Source organism: Aulostomus chinensis, chromosome 10 (assembly GCF_037954235.1).
Source record: "Aulostomus chinensis isolate RoL2024-O1b breed Wild chromosome 10, RoL_Achi_v1.0, whole genome shotgun sequence".
In the NCBI taxonomy this organism is placed as follows: domain Eukaryota; kingdom Metazoa; phylum Chordata; class Actinopteri; order Syngnathiformes; family Aulostomidae; genus Aulostomus; species Aulostomus chinensis.
Genome location: NC_141329.1, coordinates 894,572 through 914,493, shown reverse-complemented (window position 1 = coordinate 914,493; position 19,922 = coordinate 894,572). Strand labels below are relative to the sequence as shown.

Below are 19,922 nucleotides of genomic sequence, written 5' to 3'. Positions count from 1 at the left end.
TGTTGAGAATGCACCCTAGACGCCTTGTAAGTCCTGGTGATGTCATTTAAATTGCATCATGACCCCAGTAAATAAGCTGCGACCAATCACAGGCAGGTATCAGCTGCATGTAACTGGACCTGAGTGCATCACATGATCTGAGAGGTGAGAAACCAGCGCTGAAACACTCTCGTTCATGATCCACTGACGGTTCTCGCCTTTTGTCACCCTTGCTGGTTGTAAAGAGTCGTTCAGGTGGACCCCGTCGTCTGCTGTCGCTGCTTTGTAGGGAGACGTCACGCCCTGCAAACCGATCTGTCCTCTCAGTAATAATTGAAAGTATTTCCATGAAGCCAGTGTTTGCTGTTGGCTCACACAAAGGCTTCCAATATAGAAGCAAAGCTGCTGCTCTTCGTTGGTGGTGATCTCTGCACGAGCAGTGGCGTGGAGGACATGATGCTGACTCACGGCGCCACGTGTGCCATAAACTAGAGTCTGAGCAGGGGATTAAATGAGTCGGAGAACCATGTTTCAGTTTCATTTGTCCCCTCTTGTCCTCTCTGGCTTGAAAGTCACTGATGGAGGATGTTTGGTTTCAAGTGGTGTTCGTGGTGCTGTTGAAGTGGACTGGGTTCCACCACAGATGAATCAGACCAGTTTGTTTGAAACTGGTCTGAGACCAACAACAAGGTTCCTCTGGTTCACACCAGGTCAAGATCGCACCGGAGTGAGTTTCAACCAAGTAAACCAGGCGCGCCTGTAAACGATGATGAGGCTGCTGGTCCAAACGTGGACGTTTTCCTGTTCAGTCTCAATACACGTGTGATTTATTGATGACATCTCAAGACTTTTTAAAATGCCTCCTTCGACATCTCTAGCTTAGGAAGCAAATGTTCTTTGTGGAAATTCTTTCCAGTTTATTTCCCTCTTAATCGCTCCTCCTCACTGGATCTTTCCACTGTCCCCTCCGCGCTGCTCCTCAGCAGCCTGATACTCAGAGTTTGCAGTGTTCGTATGGATTGGTGTTTTTGTCGGTTCGTTCCATGTGGTTGAATAAATACCAGCCTGGCACAATGGAAATGTGATGTCATCAGGGCGCTGCTGCTGAGTGAGCTGGGAAACGGGAAGAGGGACATCCGTGCTGACACGGAGGCCGATTCTCATCTCATAGTTTCAGGACTCTGGAGCAGTATTTGTAGTAGTATTTGTAGTGTGTACATAGAGTTGCACGCTGTACACAACCACCTTTAGTCAAAGTACTTCCACCCTCTCAGATCAAAGGGCAGTACACAGTACTGCACTTGCTGTAGTATTCTTTAAGAGCAAGTAGAAAGGTGACGTTTTCACATTTGAAGTCATTGGTATTGGAGCTGCAGGGATAAAGATGTTATTTAATAACCAGAGATCCACTTAAATTCTAATGTTTCCGGATCCCAGTGTGAAGGACTTTTTTTTTATCAGTACCATTTTCTGAATTCTGTATTAACCCTCAAATGTGTAGCTGTGTGTCCTGGAGAAGGTTACTGACATGTGACAGCGACACATGGAGAGGACAGGAGAGCGAGCCTGATCGTCTCATGGTGTCAGGCAGCAACGGCGCAGTGGCTCCGACACTCTGCTGCTCCTCGGTCTCAAAGGGATGTGGATGTTCTGATCTTTCTGGAGAAGTCAGACGTTCTCCTCCAAGTGTGGATGGAGGAAGTATTTAGGTCGGTCCTTATCTACAACTGGAGCCCATTAAATATTTGCTGTGGTACAGAAGTGCAGAACAGATGAGAACAGTAATTAATTGGCTTGCATGTGAAATTCTGAGCAGAGCGTCGGCGGGAATACGAAAGGTGAGCAGCCAGGTTCACGCCAGCCGCTCAGCTGAAGTTTTTAAAAAGTGTTTAATGAACTCCTGTTATACAAGCAGGATGACGCAGAGGAGCTTTGTGTCCGAGCGCCCAGAGACTGGCTTCTGAGTTACTCGTTGCAGGATGGATGGTAGTACCAGAAACCCGCCAGCTCAGTCGCTGCCTACGCCAACATGGACGGCAGTTACCTTCCTAAGCTCTTCCTGAACAGCATAATCTATCGATTAAGGTGTCAACAATGAAACCTTCCACTCAGTCACGTTAGAGAGTGAAGAAGCATCGTTGTGATGGAATTTGTTAGTTGCTCCTGTACTTCATTTATATTTATCACTAGAAAGAGCCTTTGTTGTGATTTCCAGAACTAAGTGTGTGTGTGTGTGTGTGTGTGTGTGTGTGTGTGCGTGCCCGCCCCCTCAGTGGGAGCTGCTGTGGTCCTTCATCCTCCTCTTCACCTTCTGTGGGCTGCTGTTCTGGTCCTACTTCTGGTGGGAGGCTCACAACGACTACAGTGAGTTCAACTGGTGAGTTCCCGGCTGGACCAGCATCCTCCGACCCGGCAGGGCCAGACGAGGGCCAGCATATTGTTTCAATCCATGCTTGTTGTTTCCTAAATCATCAGTTTAATCTGCCTTAATCCCAGCGGAGGTCACCCAGCCCTCCCCTGATGGCACGATTGCATAAGAACTCTGCCCAGTATTTCCTGACCAGCATGACAGAACAACACAGGACGAATGTCCACAGGCCTCAACCAGTTTACTGGTTTACTGCTTTACTGGTTTACTGGTTTGCAGTTGTCACTCATGTGGCCTAACTGATATGAATGTATTATTATGTATGTTGATATAATTCTCACAAACTGGAGTCGTACAAGTTATTGCCCAAAATGGCGACAGCTCGTGTCACATGCCCTGGTCTGTCTTCCTGACCCCCCCCCCAGCCCCTCCTCTTCCTCCTCTTCCTCTCTTGCTGTCGCTTGTGAGGGTGACATTGCTATGGTTTGTTATCTGCTGTTGCTGAACATTACCTCTCCCTCGCTCTCCTGCTCTCTTGCTCTCCCTCGCTCTCCTGCTCTCTTGCTCGCTCCCTCGCTCTCCTGCTCTCTTGCTCTCCCTCGCTCCCTCGCTCTCCTGCTCTCTTGCTCTCCCTCGCTCTCCTGCTCTCTTGCTCTCCCTCGCTCCCTCGCTCTCTTGCTCTCTCCCTCGCTCTCCCGCTCTCTTGCTCTCCCTCGCTCTCTTGCTCTCCCTCGCTCTCTTGCGCTCTCTCTCTCTCTCTCTCACTGTCCCTCTGTCTCTCTCTCTACCCCCCCATGTGTGTTTGGTGAGCCAACTTTTTCATTCCTGCATCACCTAATCACCTTTGACCTTTGTGGTTTGAGTGATTTAGCAGAAGTCTCTTGGCACCAGGTGACCTTGCTGTGTCTCACTGGAGTCACTGGGACTGTCACTAGAGCCTCTCACACACACACACACACACACTCTTCTGCTAAGGGGCTCTACAGATCACACCGACAGGAACACTTGTCCACGTGTGTGTTAAGCCTGGATGTCATTATTGCCTTCAATATTTGTGTTCCTGAGACAGAAGCTCCTCCATGTGATCAATGTGGTTGGCCCACCAACCATCAGTGTAGCAATCACACGCCGTCTCTGGTCTGAGTCGTCCCTGTGGCTCAGCAACCAGACTGTGTGGTCGCTGTCTGGGTTCAGCACCAAGGGAACCTGGTCGATGCCTTAAACACCGACTTCTGACGTCAGTTTCTCAGGTTTATGGCTGACCAAGCGGAAATGTATCCCAATATGTTGTTATAAAATAGTGAAGTAATATAAAAAAAAAATATTGTGAAGAAATATTGCAATATATTTTGTCAGTAGTATAGCACAGGCCCAGATGTCGAGCTTTATATAAAGAGATGTCAGTGTGAAGCAGAGGCAGTGCCTGTGGTTCCCCTTTGGGAGTGCTGATGAAGTGCTGGTGAGTGCTCGGTCTAACCAGTCAACTCACCTGTTCTGCAGGTTCCTCTACAACCGCTCAGGGCAGTGGAGCGATGGCACTGTGCCCATCCTGGCCACCACCGCCGCCGGCTTCACCTACGTTGCATTTCTAATGGTTAGTCCCACGCCAAGCATCCAGAGGAGGAGTTGAACACGCCAGGACACGATTCCTGATGTGTCACATTAATCTTGAACATGTTTTGATCTGTGAGGCGTTCTGCTGATGTCATTTGTCTCTGAAAAGGTTTTAAGGAGTGTGTGAGTTTGTCTCGCCCATGAGAGGAGTTCTTGAGAACCTGCACAGCTGCCTGCTCATTTACTGTTTAGGTTTCTGTTAGTCGGCCCGGTTACCGCAGTAACCCGAGAATAATTGATGTCTTCACATGATTGATCTCTAAGGGCCAGCGATGACTGACTGATACTAAAACCTGAAAACTGAAGCGAGAAGCGGCTTTGTCATCTGCGCCTGACTTCGTGAATGTTACTGTTCCAAATGGTCTGTAACTTCTTGGCGCGGCAAAGTAACGATGTATGAATGGGAAATGTTTGTGCAGGACACAGAACTTTGTGTGAATGGCTCACATGGTCCCATCCCTGGCGGTTCAGATCAGGGAGCTCTAGGTTCTGTGGTTCCGTTTCTGCTCCCTGAAAGCTACCATTTTAGAGAATGTAATCAACATTTCCTTTGCGAATGATGTGTTTCACCATCCGTGACTCGTCTGCTGTCAATGGGATGCCAGTCTGTCCACGTAAAAGCCACATTTACTTTGTGTGCTTTGAAGGATTTAAATGATAACCACACTAAAGTGAAGATGTATCAAGATCATCTTATACGTGCTTTCGTCGATGCACTCAGTCAGAACCAGGCTAACGTTAGCGCCTGTACAGCTAGCTAGCCAACAGCAAGAATCTGATGAGCTCATAATCCGAAAAGATGAGGCAGCTTCTGAGTGACTCACTCTGTTTGCAGGCCAACTCAGTTTCGATGAAGCTGATGTCCTCTCGGTGCTCCCTCTGTTTTTTATTAACCAGCACAGGGCCACGGTTCCACCACAACATATCAGTTCTTACATTGTGTGACTGTAACTATGGTAACAAGATGAGAAACCCTCCACGTTCAGTTTAAAGAAAACCACTTCAGTACACACAGTAATGCTTGTGTTTCTTGTCTCCTCAGATTTTAGCTCTTTGCCACGTTGCGCTCGGCCAACAGTTGAATCTCCACTGGCTCCACAAGGTGACGTGCCAGCTCAGGCTGCTCGTGTTTGCCTGATCAGCTGAACTTTCCCTGAACTTACTGCTTTGATCGTGGTGTTCCAGGAGGCTTGTGAAAGCCCAGTGAATCACTGTTTACAATGTTATCTGTGTGTGTGTGTGGTTTGTCATGTATGTGAATTGCAAAGTGACAGGTTGTTGAATGTCCACACAGGTAGGAGTCACTGCTGCTCTGCTCACAACCCTTGCTTGGGTGATATCTGTCAATCAAACTTGGGGCCAGGAGTGGGACGTCATCTTCATCTCCCTGCAGGTCAGCAGACTGAAACCCAGAGAAACACACAGCCTCTGTTAACTCCTCCGTACGGCGGCTGAGCCAAGCTGAGATGCAGGCTCTTATTTCTTCAGAACATCGCAGACCAACAGATTAAACAATGCAAGCGTTACGTAATAAGACAGAACACCAAATATGTCCTGTATTTTTACTAGCAGCACTCAGTGCAGCAGTCTGAGGAGGCTCACTCCTAAACTCAGACCTGTTTCAGCTGGTCAGTGGCGTGAACGTTGGCACTTGATCAAGGCAGGAACACAACAGACTCCCCCTCATGTTGAGTCCTGTGTCCACTGATCCTGGATCTGCTCCACCTTCCTGCTGGTAAAGGAAGGTTCTGGTGGCTGCTGTTGCAGGATGTGCTGCTGATGGAGAATTGTTGGGTGGAGGTTCATTGAAGGAGGGAGGTGCTGGACCTGGAAAGGTCAACTCTACTTGGAAAGAGTCAGGCCTTCATGAACAACAGGGGCATGAGCCATGACAGCCGCACTGCACCGGGCCTAAGATGGACTTGAAATCAGCTTTGAAATAAATGCCAGTGCTGGAAGTTCGTTCCCAGCTGTGTGTGAGATGGACGGAGTTCTGAGAAGAGTGTAATTAGTGTGTCGCCGTGAGATTGTTACACCAGCAGGAATGTGACTGAAGTGGATGTGTAATTCCACTGAAACTGCTATTAAAGGGAAGTGCCTCCTCAGATGATAGCTATTATCTCTGAGTAGTGTCGCCAATGTCTGTGATTCAATGTCTCTCTGACTGCTTTGTCTTTGCTGTATTTTCCTGTTTGTGTCCTGGGACCTTCTTCTACCCTGGTCTCTCTTCCTCCGTTCATCCATTTCTCCTGTCGTTGTGGCTCTCGTCTCACATCCAGGCTACCGGCCCGTTCCTTCATGTCGGAGCTTTGGCTGCAGTCACAGCGCTGTCCTGGATCGTGGCAGGACAGGTCGCCCGAGCAGAAAAAACCTGTAAGTTTGATCTGACCAACCTTCCCTCCTCCTGCTGGGACTCACGTGTGTGTGTGTGTGTGTCTGTCTGTCTGTCTGTCTGTCTGTCTCTCACTCCCACTCCCACTGATGTCTCAATAGACTTCCGTGTCAACATCATGCATGTTTTACCAGTTTCCCACCTAAGTGACTGTGATTGTTCTGTCATATGAACATCAGACGTGACCCGTAACTCATCTGAAGATGCAGCCAGCGGAGAAAACCCTCCTTCGACCGACTGCACGTTAGCAAGACACGGCCAGTGACGGCTACATTTACACGGGGGGGTCCTTGGCCAAGTAGTCCCACTGTAGCATCGCTGTTATAATGAACAGCCCAGTATGAATACCAAGGAGGGTGTGTGTGTGTGTGTGTGTGTGTGAAGGCTGTGAGTGCGCTGAGTATGTAACAAGAGTTGTGTACCCAGCCCCGCCCCCGATGCTGACCTTGAAAACAATCCAGTACATTCTCCTGTGTGCTTGCAGCTCACCTGCTCTGAGCTGCTCGGTGGATCTGTTGACAGCACCGAGGGACAAATCTTTACAAACTCAACACAAAGACACAGCAAGGGACAAAATACAGCACCTTTTTCTGACTGTTCCTGTTGTCAGAGAGTGTTCCACACATTAGCTTTGCATATTCTGGTCACGCTGTTCCTACAACATTCATGGAGAGGAAACCATTTCAAGTATTCACTGAAAGGAGTCCTGTTTTTTATGAATTTGAGATAAGATTGTGAGTAGAATGTGTTTTGATATTCAAGGGAGTTTCATATTCTGGGAGAGACTCTTCATGCTGTTCTTGTTTTGCAGAATTAGGTGAAACAGTGATGCTTCGCCCGTTAGCTTAGCTTAGCATACGGATTGGAAACAACTTACCAGACTTGGTCCAAAGTTACGTGCACTTGCTGAAAGATGCTGAATTTTTAATGTAACTTTTGCTTCCTTTCTTTTGCTCAGTTTAAATGGTGAATGGACTCATGTTTATACAGCGCCTTCCTACCTTAGCAGCACTCAAAGTGCTTTACAGTGTTGTTCTCACACACACACACACACACACACACACACACTGATGGTGGTACTCATCAGGAGCAATTAAGGGTTCAGTATCTTGCTGAATTGAATTGAACCAGCGACCCTTCGGTTGCTAGGTGGCCACTCTGCCACTGAGCCACGCCGCCCATGTCGAAATTTATCTGAGCTGTTTTGGAAAAAGCCAGCTTACTTATTTCCCCTTGTTTCCAGCTCCTAAGCAAAGCTGCAGTAACTGTACAGGCTTCTGATGGAACTCCCTGCAAGATGGAGGATAAAAGTGTGTGTTCTACTCTTCCAGACGCTGCTACTCTAAAATCGCTGTCTGCTGTGTCCCAGTGTTCCAGGTGGTGGTCCTGCTGCTGTACCTGGCTGGGCTCCTGGGCCTGTACACGGTGCCTCTGTACATCACCTCCCCCTGCATCATGGACCCCAGCGCCCTAAAACCACGGCCAGATGTTATTGGTCACCAGGGAGCCCCCATGGTGAGTCAGCTGTCCAGAGTGTGGTACTGTCAATCAAATGGCCTGCTGAAAGTGGCCTTAGACCCTGAGATACGGAGCCCTCATCACGTGGTGTAGAACCTCTGGACTGCTGTGTGTTGTCCCTCTTGTTTTTCAGTCATTTTGCCTCTCCTGCTCTTCTCAGGGTTATTCTAGTCTGTCCATGACCTTGTGGTCTTGCGTCTGAAAATAGTCAACATTCAGAGCCCCGATGAGGAGCCGGAGACTCTGCTGGCGAGTGACGGATCGTTTTCTTCAGATTCTGTGTTCATTCTGGAAAAGATGAGGATCTGTTGGATCGACAGAAAAACAATTGATTTTGATCTTTTCTGAGCAGATTCACTTCTTTCTGTGCAGCTGTTTTCAGCGTACGAGATTCACTGGCTACGTATCGAGTGGAAGGCCTCATCCAGTAAGACTCATGTCTGCCTAACGTGTTCCCACTCTGTAGATGGCATTTATGAGCCTGCGTTGCCTACCTGAGGAAGGATTTATGTACCTGATAGAGAAGTGGCCTGCTGTGTTACGCAACATGGGAATGGAGAGTAGTTTATTACAGGCACGCACACACACACACAGACACACACACACACACACCCAGTCTTTGTTAGTGTTTAACTGATAAATCCTCACAGTGGAATCTGAGCTGGGGTGTGGCTGTGAGCCTCCCACCAGGTCTGTATTGATCCCAGCTTTGCCATCATCAGCTTCCCTCGCCCGCTCTCTAGAAGGATGCTTTGCCTCCACGTGATGTTCAGCGTTTTGGATTGTATTGATCAGAACCTGGACTGGATGGGTTACAGTCCATTTACATTCTTGTAGACCTGCACTCCCTTTGGCTCTCACGGCGTTCCAGAGACCGAGGTTCATCTGTATGTTGGTCTCCTTATACGACCTTCAGGGAAAGACACTTGTTCTCTGTTCAGCGTTTTTGTCCTCAAAATAAAATCCAGACGCCATCATAATCATGAATCTATCCATCATCTCATTAACGTGTGTGTGTGTGTGTGTGTGTGTTTTTCAGCTGGCCCCAGAAAACACTCTGTGGTCCTTCCAGCGAGCTCTGCAGATGAACGTCACAGGGTTGGAAGCAGATGTGGCAATCAGGTGATCACACACACAAATGAAACTGGAGACTTCTGAATTCTGCTGTTATGCTTTGATTCTACAGAACTGGTTTTCCTAAAATGTTTCGAAGGGCCAGTTTGTGGGATCTGCTGACACCTAGTGGTGAAGTAGGAGCTCACAGCCCCTCCCCCTCCCTCTGGAGACAGACTGTAGTTTGTCGTATCATTCATCAGGACATTTGGTTTTCAAACATTTTTAACAAGACTGTTAGCAGGACCATCAACTACCAGTTAAACATTTCGCAACCGTTGCTGCCCACTCAGACGCACTGGGATTTACTTGTGATGAACAGACTGAAATGACGGGAGGAGAAAGTCATCATGATACGACGTCTGAATCCAAGCTGGAGGTCCGATCAGGATCGTCAGTCTCCAAGCTTCAGTGTCCTCATGATTCTGCTCTCACGTGCTCATTCAGCAGCGAATGGAGTCACATGAGTAAGTAAAACCACTGTGAACAGAGCTGAGCACCTTCTGCTGGTCCATTTGAAAGAGCACAGCTGAATGTTCCTACTGGAAAAAACGTAAACCAGTGTGAGAAGATAAACAGGACATGAGCAGGAGTAAACTACAATTGTGAAGGTACAAGATTGTCCCTTCTGGGCGACGGTAGATGGAAGTGGCAGCTCAGTGGAAGAGGATCCTGCTCCTGTCACGTGTTCATGCTAAGCTAACAGAAACACAACATTTCATAGCTGGTAAAATTCAGGTTATTAAGGTTGATATTCTGTTTCCTGCCTCTGAAAGCCACGTGCTGCTCCTTCATTAAACGGTGGAGTCTGACCAAAGCACTCAGCAGTGACCCCGAGCGCTCGCCACGTCAGAGAAAGAGACTGAGCAGGAGATCGACGGACCGTCGGTGGAGGCTCCACCTCACCGGCGTCACCAGAAGTGACAGGCGGGGGGACTGTAGTGGTTGTGGTTGCACATGTCTGCTCATGCATGTGCAGTTGCGGGGGGACAGGGGGGGTGGGGGGCTGTGCCTCTGAGTCTGGAGTGGTGGTTGGGCTGACTCGACCAACACAGCTGAGGTGTTGAGCTGGAACACAGCAGGCTTTTGCACGGATGCTTTTTGATTATGATTCTAAAATTGATCATTTTAATTACAAATTGGTGTTTGCAGTCTATTTGCAATCATCCAAATTAAGATGGAGGGTTAATTGATAGATAAACGAAGTTCAGTGCAGCTCCTTGGTGGAGGTCGGCTGCACAGAAATGGTGGACGAGCCCTGATGATCATTTCCTGCCCCGATGGAATATCACGGCATTGCTGACCTGCAGACTTCTGAAGACTGATGATCATTGGTGATCATTTGATCACCTTTGGGCCAGAAGCACCTCCTGCACGTCTTCACTTCTCTTCTCATGCGTCGCCAGTTTAAAAGCATTTGGCCTGATCTGAAACAGGAGCTGCGTCTGAGGCTCATGGAAGGAGCTGCTCCAAGAGTGACGCTGTTTACATGCAGCAAATGAAACTCAATTCTAATCTGTTAATTCCCTCCATCCGTCCATCCCTCCATCCATCATCCGTCCATCCCTCCATGTTCCCCCTCTTCTCCTGTTGAGGGTGGTGGGGGTGGAGCCTATCCCAGCAGCCTTCCCCCTGGACAGGTCACCAGTCCATGGCAGGGCCAACACATAGAGACAGACAACCATTGGCTCTCCCAGCCACGCCTACGGTCAATTTAGAGTCTGGATTAACCTGGTCCCTCTTGATGTCTTTGGACTGTGGAGGAAGCTGGAGTACCAGAGAGAACCCAGCAGGAACAGGGAGAACATGGAGACTCACGCAGAAAGACCCCGTGCTGCAGCCGGGGCTCCACCCACAACCCTCTTGCTGGGGGGACACAGGGAGGACCACTGCTCCACTGGGCTGGCCTCTATTAATTCCTATTTTTAAAAAAGTCCCTTTTTACATCCTCACACCTGCATTCCATCTCTGATCCGTAGTGTGGATGGAGTCCCGTTCCTGATGCATGACCACACCCTGCGGAGGACCACTAATGTCAGGAAGGTGTTTCCAGACCGGCAGATGCAGGACGCCTCACTCTTCAACTGGACCGACCTGCAGCAGCTCAATGCAGGACAGTGGTTCCTCCAGGTAGGACTGCAGAGGGATGATGAAATGTGACTCATGTACATGGACTCACGAGGACACGCCACCGTCTGACGTTGTCGTCCTCTGGTTTCAGAGTTGTGTAGGTGCTGCACGGGTTAGTAACAGCTGTCAGACGACCACGATGAGGGCGAGAAACGCCTTCTCTGATGTTCTCCTCTTATGGAGCCTCTCATTGGCAAAACCTGTGGCGACATAGATTTATTATAACAGTTTCATTGTGCTGATGTCATCATAATTCATATCCAGCCTCCAATACGTGAATTATCAGTTTTGATTATCACTTTTGAGGGATCAAACCAAACAAACTTCCAGTTCCTATTTCAGCTGGTATTTGATCATCCGTGCCTTTGCTGTGTTGGTCGTGTCTTCCATCTTCTCCTCCTCACAGTGTTACTACCTATCAGTAACCGGTCCTGTGTTCCAGCAACGTGTCCGACGGCTGTGTCTCGTTCAGGATTAATTCACGGCGTTAACTTCCTCTCAGGCAAACATGTCAGCTGACACGTCTTGATTGTGTCATAGAACATCAGAAGTATTTTCAGTCGTTACAGTGAAGTAAAGCTCATCATAGAATCCTGAAATAGAAAGACTCAGAAACCTGAGCGAGATCAACTTGCAGGATCAAACGCCGAGGGACTGGAGTGTCTCTGTTGTCACGTCTTTCTCCTCGCCTGCTTCAGAATGACCCCTTCTGGACTGCCAGCTCGCTGTCCCCCAATGAGAAGAACCTGATTGCCAACCAGAGTGTGTGCAGCCTGGAGCAGCTTCTGAAACTGGCCTCCTACCATAACAGCAGCGTGGTGTTCAGGCTGAGGAGACCCCCTGTGGAGCACCCCTCCCACTTCACCTGGCTCAACGATACCCTGCAGGCTGTGCAGCAGTCAGGGCTTCATCCGAGCCTGGTGAGTGTCTCAGAATCTAACGTGAGCTCCGCCCAGCTAAGCTAACACCACTCACGTCACCGTCTAAATGTGTGTGTAGGTGATGTGGACTCCAGATGAGCACAGAGCTCAGGTGAGAGAGCTGGTACCTGGGCTGGTCCAAACCTCCCTGGAGAAACAGAGTCCTGAAAGCCTGAATGAGTCTGGCATCAGCAGGCTGCTGCTCAGATACAACCAGGTCAGCACACCGGAAATCAGGTGAGAACTCACACTCACAGTCACACACGCACAGAGCCAGGTTGATGCGTTAACGTGTGTGTGTGTGTGTGTGTGTGTGTGTGTGTGTGTGTTGCTTTCAGGGATTTCTACCATCAAAAAATCATCCTGGTGCTCTACACGGTCAATGAGCCGTGGCTTTACTCGGTGCTTTGGTGCGGCGGGGTGTCGGCCGTCTCCTCTGAGGCGCCACATGTCCTCAAAAAGGTGCCTTACCCCATCTGGCTCATGGTAAGAACCTCTGCTGCTTCTCCTGGTGTGGTTATTGAGGGTGGAGACATCCAGCCCCGCTCTGCCCACACTGGAAACATGGGCTTGATGATGTTTCAGCAGCAGAACAATAACACTTCTTGCTCATCCGGGAGGTCATAAAGTTCTGTTTTTCCTGTCCACATCGCTTCGTTCGCACCTCCGGATGTCTGAGCTGGATTTTAATCTGTAAAATCATCGTGGGATCCAGGCTGCGGACGGAACTCATCTCGTGTGTTCCGCTCTAGTCCCAGCGCAATAACAGAGACCTGAGCATCATTACTGCCCTGTAGAACAACGCTGCCCCCCTGCTCTCCCCGGCCGAGCCACCATATGGCAACTCTGCTGACATGCAGCCTCCTGCTGTGTGTGTGTGTAGCTAAATATATAGATATGGATATATAGATATTAAAAAATTCATTATTTGTGTTCCTGGAGGAGGTTCCACACCCAGTGGAACCGGAGGTGGCTGCAGCACAGGAGTTGTATTCCTGATGTAAACTGCCATCTGGTGTTGGAGCCTGGTATAAACGTGTGTGTGTGTGTGTGTGTGTGTGTTCTAGAAACCAGATGAGTACCTCCTGATGTGGGTGTCTGCAGACATCGTCTCCGTTGTCGTGGTGATAGGAATATTTATTTTCCAGAAGTAAGTTGCCAGATTACTGCAGTGAGAGTTGTGTAATGTTCTGCTGGTGTGCCTCCTCTGTTGTTCTCCACATCACTAATTACTGCTAATTAACGTCCATCACCTGTATTTTTCAGTGAATGTGTTGTTGTCCTGTCGTCAGTTTCACCTCTTGCTCACACTGCTAACGTTACAGCTCACAACTAACCACCTTCTTTTGTTTCAACCTTTTTACGTCACTATTTTACTGGTGGCTCTACGAGCAGGGCTGACACGATAAAGTAATTATTTCAAAGTGCCTCGGTTCTGAGGCCAATCCTGATAACAGCCAATGAAAACAACCGGGGGAAACTTTCTGCGTCTGTCGGAAAACTGAACTTCTAATTCTAACTTGCATCAATGAAACACCTAGAAACGATGGTGAGTTTCACTCCTCCACACACGGACGCCAGCAAGACGGCCTATAGACACTTTAGCGTCCACTCCTCTGTGACTGCTGGAGCCCAACGCCAGACACTCGCCCAGCTTCATCCAGGGATGGGATGCAAGCAACTCTGCTGCATTCAGATCTGTCAATTTGAGGTTTGCCAACGTAGAAGCTGATTCCAAAACTTCGACCAGAACCAGCCGCTTTGATGAGTCAGGCTGTCTGAGCTGCGTTTGGTTCTGATGATTCTGTCCTCCGGCGGTGCACCCCTGTGTCGTCTCCATCCAGATTGTTAGATGCTAACCTTGCTAGCTGGAGTGTGTGTGAACACGCTCCTTGATGTCTCCAGAGCCCGATGGTCCGTCGGGTTCTCTGCGGTCCGGTGCAGCTTGGCTCTGCTTCGCCAGCCTCTTCAGAAGCTTCTGCTGCTTCTAAACTGACCTCTCTTGTCTCCCACCTTCTTTTGACCTCCTTCTTCGTCCTCTCTCCTCTGCCTGATGTGCATGCTCTTCTCTTCCTCTGCTGCATTCTGGCATCTTCTCTCAGCTATCACATGATCAGGTAACTGGGTCGTCTCTTCTGACCTGCAGTCTCCCTCTCCGTCCTTCGCTCTCCACTGTTCTTGTCTGAAGACATTATCACATTTCCCTTGTTTCTGTGTCTCCATCAGTCTTTTCCCTCCATCTAAATGGTGTCAGATTCTCTCCATGTCACCTAACAAGGGGGGTGGGGGGACTCGAAGCCTGGAGTCAAGTGTTGGTGTTCATAAGCTTCATGACCGCTGTGACTGACCGACGTGGTCGTCGTATTCACAACACGGGAAGAATCAGAGAGCTTTGACCAGGGGGAGGAGCTGTTCTCGAGTCCCGTGCCTGCTTGTCTTGTTGCTCGTGCAGTATTTGAAGTTTCCCTCATGTGACTATGAGCATTTACATGATGGAACCACTGTCTCATTACTCCCAACTCCCTCCACGTCTCCATCTGCTTTCTCCACCGTGTTCCATCCCAGAGTGCTCGTGTATCAATCCATTAGTCCTGGAATATTCTTTTGACTGACTCATCTGTGATGTCATAACGTCCAGCATATAAGAGTTTCTATTTTCATATAATTTCCTTTTTTGCCTGATGTCCTTGCCCAGCAACGAGTAGACCGTTAATGAGTGATCCTCTAACCAGCGTCTGGACTCTGGGGTGTTTGCCTCTCACGTAGCGATGTGCTGGTTGTTCACGCTGAACTGAATAAATTCCAGAAGTGTGACACCAAATCAACCAAGCGCGAACTCCCGCGGAGGTTCGGTCTGATGTTAGAAGCGTGTGCGTCGTCTTGACTATGTACAGGAAGTAGTGGAGGATGCAGCGAGTGCGGAGGCAGCGTTATGTGTTGACATGCTCGCCGTCTGCAGGTGACTGAGCTGTCGTGACTCTCCTGCAGGTATCGGATGAGCGGCATCCGCAGCTACAACCCTGAACAGATCATGCTGAGCGCCGCGGTGCGCAGGTCCAGCCGAGACCTCAACATCATGAAGGAGAAACTTATCTTCTCAGGTAAGACCCCCCCCCCCCCCCAACACCAGCAGGCCCCTTACACTCCTCCATGTTTGTAGTTTGTTCTCTTGTGGTTGTCACTTCTCATTTGCCTTCATTTACAAAGCGACTCCGTCCCAGCATGCATCTGTGTGAATGTCCTCCCGTTGAAGGTCAACCCCAGTAGCCGCTGCCTTGTCCATCCTGCCATCCGTGATTTCTTCCTTTCTTCAATGCATCCCTCCTTTGCCCCCTTTCATCTCTCCATCCCCACATACACCCCCCACACTGAAGACTACATGTGTAGGGAAGCTTATTGACGCCAGGTCTGTGTAGCACTGGGGGTCAAAGGTGAGTCCCCTAGATGAGTTCTGCCCATCGTGTCCCCGTTGTCCTTTGGGACGGTGAAGCTGTTGAGTGTCTGAGGTCTGACACCATCTTCCTCACTGACCCCTCCTGTGACCTGTGGCTCCCTCTAGAGGTGGGCAACGGAGCTGGCAGTGCCGACGAGCTGTATGTGGACAACGGCTACGACTGACTACTGCAGTAACCGGGCCATCAGCCAGCCAGACGGTGATGACGTCCCCTGAGGTCCAGGTCATGTGACATCTGATGGAGGAAACAACCCCCAGAAGATTTATGTACATTCTGTAAATAGTGTTTGCTTGCTAAACAGACTGTAGTCACGACTACCGGCACTTTTATTGATGGAATAAATTACAGGAATCTGTGGCCTCACAGCAGTTTGAGTGGCCGGGTTATAATGAGCTCATTTCCAAAGCGGTTCCTTCCTCTTCGGCACTGTTGGACGAATTTGTCAGCAGAGGAAACTTTTTGGTTCGGCGGCGTTGTGGCAGCAGGATGAAGGCTGATGTCCTGCTGCTCCTCACCAGGGTTCACTTGAATATTCATACAAGAAGAAATGACAAAGAAACAGACGAGCTGCTCAGATGTCCTGTGTGTAAGGTGATTTAGATGGACCCCCCCCCCCCCCCCCAAAAAACTGATGCATGTGACTGTTAGGAGCCACCAGGACAACTGTTTTTGTATGGTAAATGTGAATGGGACTTCATTTTCTATGTCTGCTGTGCTGTCGTGTGTTGCCCTGCGGAGGAGCTGTGACTGACGTGAGTCTGGTCGCCTCCCTCTGACCTGCTGTCAGACCTGTAGGGTTGCAGTGGTGATGGCTTCTTGTTGGCTGCTGCTGTAAATAGACAAGAGGTGGGTGCTAAATACTGAAGTACATTCACTGAAGAGAACCACAACAGGGGCAGAAGTATTGCCTTGTTTTATTTGGGTATTTCTGCCTTGGAAGTAAACAATAAAACCTCATCTAACCCAGAAGTTTCCAGTTGGTTTTGATCGTCTGAATCCAGCACCGTCCCTGAGAACTGGAGCCTTCTGACGTGTGAGGTCATCAGGGCCCTGTTTGACTTCCCCAACCATGATTAGCTGCTAAACAGAACTTTAATCAGCAGCATAAATTAGTATTTTATTTGCCCATGTTTCAGGCTGCGCTGACGGGCAACTCGCAGGATACAAAAAATCCTAGACGTGATTAATTCCATAAAGTGCATCATAAATACAAACTCCAAAGACATTTGGCAGCAGTTAACGAGCTGAAGGGTGGAGAGGAATGCAGGCAGCGTGAGCTCAGAGGACCAGGCCACGAACACAAGCTTCCAGACAGCGTCAGACACCGAGGACCTGACGCCAGCCGTGACACCACGGACGGCAAGAGGAAGTGCGACACCGAGCTTCAGCGTCCACTCAAAGTTGGTCCACTGCAGTGAGCGCGAGTTTACAAAACTGAATGGTTGTAGTTTGGAGACAGTAGTCGTCAAAACGTCTTCATGTGTAAAATACCATGAACTACACACTTACACTGACCCTCCTCAAATGAATAAAGTACTACAGTACTGCGTGAATGTGAAGGCTTCCTCCAACATGCACCTTCATCAGAACCCAATACTTGGTCCAGTACTGTTTAAACTGCGTAGCTACAGAGATGCTGACCTTCAACCCCTGAACTCTCTTCACCTCCACAGCAGCTGTCAGGAAAGGCACAGTCAGAGGGGACTGGTGTGTCCACACACACACACACACACACACAACTGGAATAAATAAGCAACTGAAGACGTGCTGGCATGTTGGTAGGGGCTGTTAGTGTGATCACATGATCAGCACAGCTCAGAATCTCTTATTTCTGCTTTAAGCATGAAAATATCAGCAACTTCATATCAAAGGAGTGTGTGTGTGTGTGTGTGCATCAAGGCCTCAGCAGCACTGCTGATGGGAGTACATCACTACCTCCGGCTCACATGACGGCGCCACTTTCCCACCTCAGCAGTGCTCACATTGGTCACATGATCGAAGCATGGAGCAGGAAATGGCTGACTAGCTGAAGTTGGTCTTGTGTAGGTGTCTGTTGGGGATTTCTATGGCGCTGACTTGTAAAGGCCAGGAGCCGCCCATGATGCCGGCCTGGATTGCCACGCCCGTGACCACAGCCAGGTCCGGGTCTACTGATGTGTTGGGTTCCTTCCCAAAGAACTCGCTGATCAGCCTCCGGATCCGTGGTATCCTGGTAGAACCTCCCACCAGCACAATCTCATCCACCTCCCCCCGCTCCAGGTGGCCTTCCAGTAACACGGTCTTGACAGGAGCCAGAATCTTCTGGAAGAGGTCCTCGTTCAGCTCCTCAAACTGCTCGCGGGTGACCACGGCCTGGAAGAGCACCGGCGGGGGGTCCGTGTCCTCAGATGACTCGGACCCGTCATGAGTGTGAAGGTGCAGGGGTACCCTGATGGTGGCGCTGGGATGGAGAGTGAGGTTGATCTTGGCGGCCTCCACAGCCTGGCGAAGACGGTGGATGTCCTCTTTAAGAGTAGGTGGGACGGCAAACTCCTGCCTGACTCGCTCCGTGGTGAACTGGAGCAACCGCTGGCTGAAGTCTTGACCTCCAAGCTTGTTGTTTCCTGCAGGAAAGCCCGGGTGTTAGCAAGGAGGCTTCCACTAAATGACCTCAGTGTTTGGACGGCCTTACCGGCCATGGCTCTGGTGAGGAACATGCCGCCCTGCTTGTTGAGCAGAGACACATCCAGGGTCCCGCCCCCAAGGTCAACCACCAGCACGTTGAACACGTCCACCTTGTGAAGGCCGTACGCCATGGCCGCCGCCGTGGGCTCATTGATGACACGTAAGATCTCCAAGCCTGCCAGACCAAAACCAGGAGATTCCGTTACATCGCTGATGGACACAAGTGATCCATCAGCAACGAGCAAACTGACCGGCAAGATTCGCAGCTCTGACGGTGTAGTTCCTCTGTCTCTCGTCAAACTCGGCGGGCACTGAGATGACGGCTTTCTGGACAAGTGCGCCAAGATGCTGCTCGGCCATCTTCTTCATCTTCAGCAGCAGCCTGGAGCTGATGAACTCGGGAGTCACAGGGAAGCTGCGGTTGGTGGAGATTAGAAACTCGGCGCTTCCGTTGTTGTTAATCACCTGAGAGCCGAAGGACAAACGGACATTGATGTAAAATATGGCAGCTGGGACAAAGAGGCGATCCAGGTAACCCTGACTAACGTTTTACAGAAGTGGAGAAGTTGGCAACAATGTGCCCTTTTGGAGTTGAGTTCTGAGTCGATGAGACATCCAGGACCAGTACTAACCCCATTCACCTCTCCCGAGCGTCACAGCACGATTGCCTGCGTCACATTTTGGCCAAACTGATTTCTCTGTCTAGCTCGACCCTCCAAGGCTGCTGAGTCACTCTGCCTTTCTGGCTCAATTTGGCCAAAATATGACTCAGGGAATTGTGCTACGGGCAAACACCAGGGGAAGATGTGGTCCAGATCCTGGTCCAGGAGACGCCTCACAGACGAGGGACATTATGAGTCAATACTTTTGTTTGTTGGTCTTGTTTGGAAGAAGACCTGCTGAGTTGTTTACTGCGGCGTGATGACGTTATCAGGCTGCACGCAGCACCAAGCATCGCCACTAGACTTGGTATCTTCCACTTCCAGTTCAGTCATCAGTCAATGAGATCAATAGCTCATGACGTCAGGAATTCATTCTGTGTGGTTGGGACGACTGAAAATGATTCAAACAGGCAATTTCAGCTTAATAAACGTCCTCGTGACGTGGTCGGAGGTGAAGGGACGTGGCCCACCTGCCCGAGCACAGGTGGAGCCGACGACCCTCATCAGGACCGACGTCACCCACCTTGAACGGGTACCGGCTGCTCTCCTGCTCCAGCACCTCCGGCTCGAACAGCTTCCCGATGAACCTCTTGGAGTCGTAGACGGTGTTGCGGGGGTCCGTATCGGCCCGGTCCATAGCTTCATGACCGACCAGTACCGCCGTGGAGGTGAAGGAGACCGCGCTGGGGACGCTCCTCCTGCCCTCCTCGTCGGCTATCACTTCCACCTCTCCACTCCCCGGCTGGAAGACCCCGACGGAGCAGAAGGTCGTCCCCAGATCCAGGCCGATCACCTTAGGTTTGGGGGGCGGTAGGTACTGCTGGCCCAGATAACCCGCCAAGAACAGGGCCAGAATCACCGAACCTGTGGCGCGACACGGGCAGCGCTCGTTAGCTCGGGTTAGCTAACAGTCACCCGGGTTGAACAGCGACAATTCAACTTACCAATCATCGACATTTCTCCCACCATCTTCTCACCCGCCGCTTTAAGTTTTACCGAATCAGATAAAGAACCGAGGAGACGCCACGATCCACCTCGCGCTGCCAGCTGGTGATGTGACGCTCCGGACGGACAGCGAAATACACGTTAGCAGTGGTAGGCTCGCGG

At 50.0% G+C, this 19,922-nt stretch overlaps 2 protein-coding genes across 2 annotated transcripts in view; one reads left to right on the top strand and one right to left on the bottom strand.

Moving 5' to 3' along the window:
- gdpd5b (glycerophosphodiester phosphodiesterase domain containing 5b) overlaps positions 1 to 16,107 on the top strand; it is a 25,820-nt gene extending 9,713 nt beyond the window's left edge. The window contains 16 exon segments of the mRNA XM_086215394.1: positions 2,253 to 2,356; positions 3,848 to 3,941; positions 5,004 to 5,063; positions 5,256 to 5,354; positions 6,241 to 6,334; positions 7,723 to 7,868; positions 8,911 to 8,993; positions 10,964 to 11,114; positions 11,813 to 12,034; positions 12,114 to 12,271; positions 12,373 to 12,520; positions 13,102 to 13,184; positions 14,137 to 14,151; positions 15,023 to 15,135; positions 15,594 to 15,648; positions 15,650 to 16,107. Coding sequence (XP_086071520.1) covers positions 2,253 to 2,356; positions 3,848 to 3,941; positions 5,004 to 5,063; positions 5,256 to 5,354; positions 6,241 to 6,334; positions 7,723 to 7,868; positions 8,911 to 8,993; positions 10,964 to 11,114; positions 11,813 to 12,034; positions 12,114 to 12,271; positions 12,373 to 12,520; positions 13,102 to 13,184; positions 14,137 to 14,151; positions 15,023 to 15,135; positions 15,594 to 15,648; positions 15,650 to 15,704 — 1,680 coding nt within the window. The 3' untranslated portion in view covers positions 15,705 to 16,107.
- hspa13 (heat shock protein family A (Hsp70) member 13) lies at positions 16,096 to 19,922 on the bottom strand. The gene is made up of 5 exons (XM_086215395.1): positions 19,760 to 19,922; positions 19,339 to 19,679; positions 18,405 to 18,618; positions 18,161 to 18,328; positions 16,096 to 18,092 (listed from the first exon to the last, which is right to left on the bottom strand). Exons 1-5 carry the CDS (start codon positions 19,782 to 19,784, stop codon positions 17,512 to 17,514), a joined length of 1,329 nt encoding a protein of 442 aa, XP_086071521.1. The 5' UTR covers positions 19,785 to 19,922; the 3' UTR covers positions 16,096 to 17,511.